At 49.8% G+C, this 3,706-nt stretch overlaps 1 protein-coding gene across 1 annotated transcript; it reads left to right on the plus strand.

The window, feature by feature from the left end:
- The first annotated feature begins 1,124 nt into the window (after positions 1–1,124).
- On the plus strand, positions 1,125–3,038 carry LOC127313255 (protein CYTOKININ-RESPONSIVE GATA TRANSCRIPTION FACTOR 1). Its single transcript, XM_051343808.2, has 3 exons — positions 1,125–1,528; positions 1,629–1,988; positions 2,091–3,038. Exons 1-3 carry the CDS (start codon positions 1,295–1,297, stop codon positions 2,577–2,579), a joined length of 1,083 nt encoding a protein of 360 aa, XP_051199768.1. The 5' UTR covers positions 1,125–1,294; the 3' UTR covers positions 2,580–3,038.
- The last annotated feature ends 668 nt before the right edge of the window (positions 3,039–3,706 follow it).

The raw sequence follows: 3,706 nt of genomic DNA on the forward strand, positions 1-3,706 counted from the left end.
CTTCGCCTTCTTCGCCGCCGGTGCTGGCTGCGGGACCACCGGAGCGTCCAGGAAAGGAGCCTCCTCCACGGCAGGAGTGACAATGTCCGCGAGCTAGGCCTCGTCTCCGATGGTGGCGGTGGTGGCAACAGGATCTTTGCCGACGATCTCTAGGTTTTGAGAGTGGAGTGAAGTGGGTGTGTTTTGGGAGGCAGACAGGCGGGCCAGGGGAGGACAAGGGGAGGACGCGAGAGGGCAGCCCTTCGTGTCCGTGGCCACGCAAACAAGGTCCAGATTTGGGCCGGCTTTGGGTCGTCCCGTACGCCGTGGCCATCCCTTTTAGAATGGGTCCGCGCGCTGGGCCGCGTTTTTCTCCGGTTCGATCGATCCGAACACATGGACGCGGGATGGGTCGACGCGTTGGAGATGCCCTAACACCACCTATTAGATGTGGGTTCCTAGCTTGTCGCATCTACACTGATACGATAGATTAGGTCACAATATTCATTCCTAGCCTTTGCAACTCATCCTACTAGATGAACCACATGTCTGTACTTTGTAGTAGTGTAGCTGCATATTAGTAGGCGAGTTTGGGAAACGATTGTGTCTTAGTCATATATGTGCATTCTTGATGCCTTGACTATCTCTTAGCATCATGTTAGTGCAGAGACGATGTGTAACTAGTATCTTATTTTTTATGGGTATACCTAGTTGGGCACTGAAACGGAAGTTTGATTAGTGAGTGTGCAATTTGATTCGTCCAAGCACCACAAAGAGGGCGAGCTAATTAGCTTTGTCATATGTGATTAGCTAGGGCAAACTACATGCCGTTTGTGCTACAGTGAAATATCCCTTGCCCTAATTCGAGGGCACGCTACAGTGTAAATAGGAAATGATTGCCGCATAGGATCATACACACACGGATCACGCACCACGACATCCCTAGAGAGAGTGACCCTGATCCTGGTCGGGCCCTAGGAATTCTAACGTGTGCTTGCACAGCGCCCGACGTGTTTTACTGTTCCCCTCCGATCTAGCTCATCCCTTTCCTGTGCTGCCCCTCTCTAGTCTCTCTCTGTGAAAGTGATCACACAAGGCCTAGACCCCTCTCTCTTGGTTCCTTTATAAAAGGGACCTGCCTCCCCCTCCTGTCCATGATCTCTCTCTCGGCCGGCTCCTGCAAATTGCCCTCCCAAGCAACACATCACAGTGCTCTCCCCCACTTCACCTCATCCTGATCTCCGGCCATTTATCTACTCTAGTGCTACCTTGCAGCCTAGGTAGCAATATCTCTAGATTCCTCTAGCTAGATCTCATGTCTACCATCTACATGAGCCAGCTCTCTACTGCTTTCCCGCTGATGGAGGAAGATCATCACCAGGATCACCATCAGGGACACTTCCAGGCCTTCACCATGCCCAAGGATCCTCCGATCTTGTTCCCTTTTGTGATCAACAACAACAACAGCCCTAGTGACAACAGTAGCTTCAGCTATGGAGGATCAGACCACCACTTCAGGCAGAACACAGCTACGCTAGAGCCCCAACATGTAAGTACCTAATTGGATCAATGAATTTCCGTACTGTATTAATTTGCCTGCTCACTGTTAGTTGCTTAACTAACATGATCTTTGATTGTTATGTCATCAGATGATTGGTGGATCATCAAGTGTGTTTTCAACGCCGTTCCCAACCGTCGAGAGCATCCGCGACGACATGATCGAACGATCCTCCTCGTATGATCCATATGATATGGAGAAGCTGCAGGCCGCTGCCAATGGATCACTCAAGGCCGGCAAGTGGACCGCTCCTGCCCCTGCAGCCAAGATGAGGATCACGAGGAAGACGAGCGATCCGGCCGGCGTTAAGAAGCCGAGGAGGAGGGCGCAGGCGTACGAGGATCACGGCCACTTCGGCGGGATGAACCAGGCTCTGGGTATTATTAGGACATGCTCCGATTGCAACACCACCAAGACCCCCTTGTGGAGGAGTGGTCCATGTGGCCCCAAGGTACGCATGATTTCTTTGTTAAATCCTGTGGTCACTTGGTAGTGCAAGTTAGTTATTTGTGTAACTGTAACTAATTAGTTTGCTGCGGTTTGCATGGTGCAGTCACTTTGCAACGCTTGCGGCATCAGGCAGCGGAAGGCGCGCCGGGCGATGATGGCCTCCACGATGGCGCCTGGAACGGACGTCGGCGCAAAGGCGGCCTCCGCGCCGGGTGATGCCACCGTGATCGCGCACCCTAAGGTGAAGAAGGAGAAGAGAGCGCTGGACGTCGACCGGTCCCTGCCGTTCAAGAAACGGTGCAAGGTGATTCAGGATCACGCTGCCACGAACACTGTTGTCACCGGAGCCACCACTGCCGTCGAGGTTTCTGCTGAGCCGGCTGTTACCTTCACCGCCGCCGCTGCTGCTACGCCGGCGAGGGATCTTGTCGACACCATCGGGGCCAACTGGAGCATGAGCCCCGCCCCCACTGCCTCAGCTGCGTGCTTCCGGCCTTCGGCTCCGGCACCCTTCGCGGTGCCGGTGCAGGACGAGATCACAGACGCCGCCATGCTGCTCATGACGCTGTCCTGCGAGCTTGTCCGGAGCTGATCGATCGAGCATTCGAGAGGCACACTATCTACTGAGCGGTACCCCCACCAGGCTTTTTTTTGCCTCTAGTCAGTTAGTCAGTCGGTACGTACTGTTCGTGCTGCCGCGTTTTTGGCTTCTTGTTCATGTTGCTAGTGTAACCTGCGCTACTCTTAAAGTGTTGTGATTCGTTTGTGTGTAAGATTAAGACAGAGAGGAAGAGAGATCTAGAGAGAGGAAGAGAGGTAGAAACAAGGAGAGAAGGGAGAGCATAATAAAGATAAGAACTTGATCAGCTAGCTAGCTAGGATCTGCAAACACTACTGTGAGACCGAGTGTGAGTTCAGTTGGAGTAGCTTTTTGTTGCCAAGGCTAATTAAGCCTGTGGCTACTATATAGCATGTATGTTTGTTCTTTGTTTTGTTCGGACCATTTGTACTGTGGCTCATAATAATACCGACCAGGAAATGTTGCTGTTCATCGGGACTCGTTCATGACTTTTACTTCTGATGATTGTATGTCAGCGATGATCTCCTTTTTTTGTCAGTAGAGTGTCCTTTGACTCCTTTCTAACCTTTTCTCCACTGATTTTGAGGCAAATATTCTCTTTATCATATGCGATCTGAGATGTTTATGTAATTTGATCCAATCCTGATTGTGGATGATGCTACTAGCTTTGCATGACTGAAAGCATAAACTTGGATTAGTGCATCTTAATTTGACCTTCACATCACAACCAAAATTAAGTATCGCAAACCTTAGTTTGGGTTATTGAATTGATGCAGTAGCTAAGTTTTCCAAAAGTTCAAGCTGTTGAAAATAGCTAGTCTATATATTTTACACTCCCACTCACGTCTAGACTGGGTAAACGGGAACACACTACACATGGGTAATCGGGGGCTGCGGTTATTTGGAGTAAATTAGATAGTGTGTTGGGTAGGATTTGATCCCAAGACCTTGTAGCTCTGATACCATATTGAATTGATGCGCTAGCCAAGTTTCCAAAAGTCCGAACTATTGAAAAAGGCTTGGCTATATATTTTAACATGGGTAATAGTAAAAAATGCAAATATATGGGTGGTGCAAAGTATAGTACCTTCTCAACCAAAGTTTATCATTGTGTAACAACTAACACTATAGTTCTCTCA

This window comes from Lolium perenne, chromosome 7 (assembly GCF_019359855.2).
Source record: "Lolium perenne isolate Kyuss_39 chromosome 7, Kyuss_2.0, whole genome shotgun sequence".
NCBI classification, from domain to species: Eukaryota; Viridiplantae; Streptophyta; class Magnoliopsida; order Poales; family Poaceae; genus Lolium; species Lolium perenne.

What these genes read in the sequence shown, in the direction of transcription:
- LOC127313255 (XM_051343808.2), top strand. Translation starts at nt 1,295, where the DNA reads ATGTCTACCATCTACATGAGCCAGCTCTCTACTGCTTTCCCGCTGATG. An exon ending in CTACGCTAGAGCCCCAACAT is followed by an intron (nt 1,529 to 1,628) that starts GTAAGTACCTAA and finishes TTATGTCATCAG; the next exon opens with ATGATTGGTGGATCATCAAG. An exon ending in GTGGTCCATGTGGCCCCAAG is followed by an intron (nt 1,989 to 2,090) that starts GTACGCATGATT and finishes TGCATGGTGCAG; the next exon opens with TCACTTTGCAACGCTTGCGG.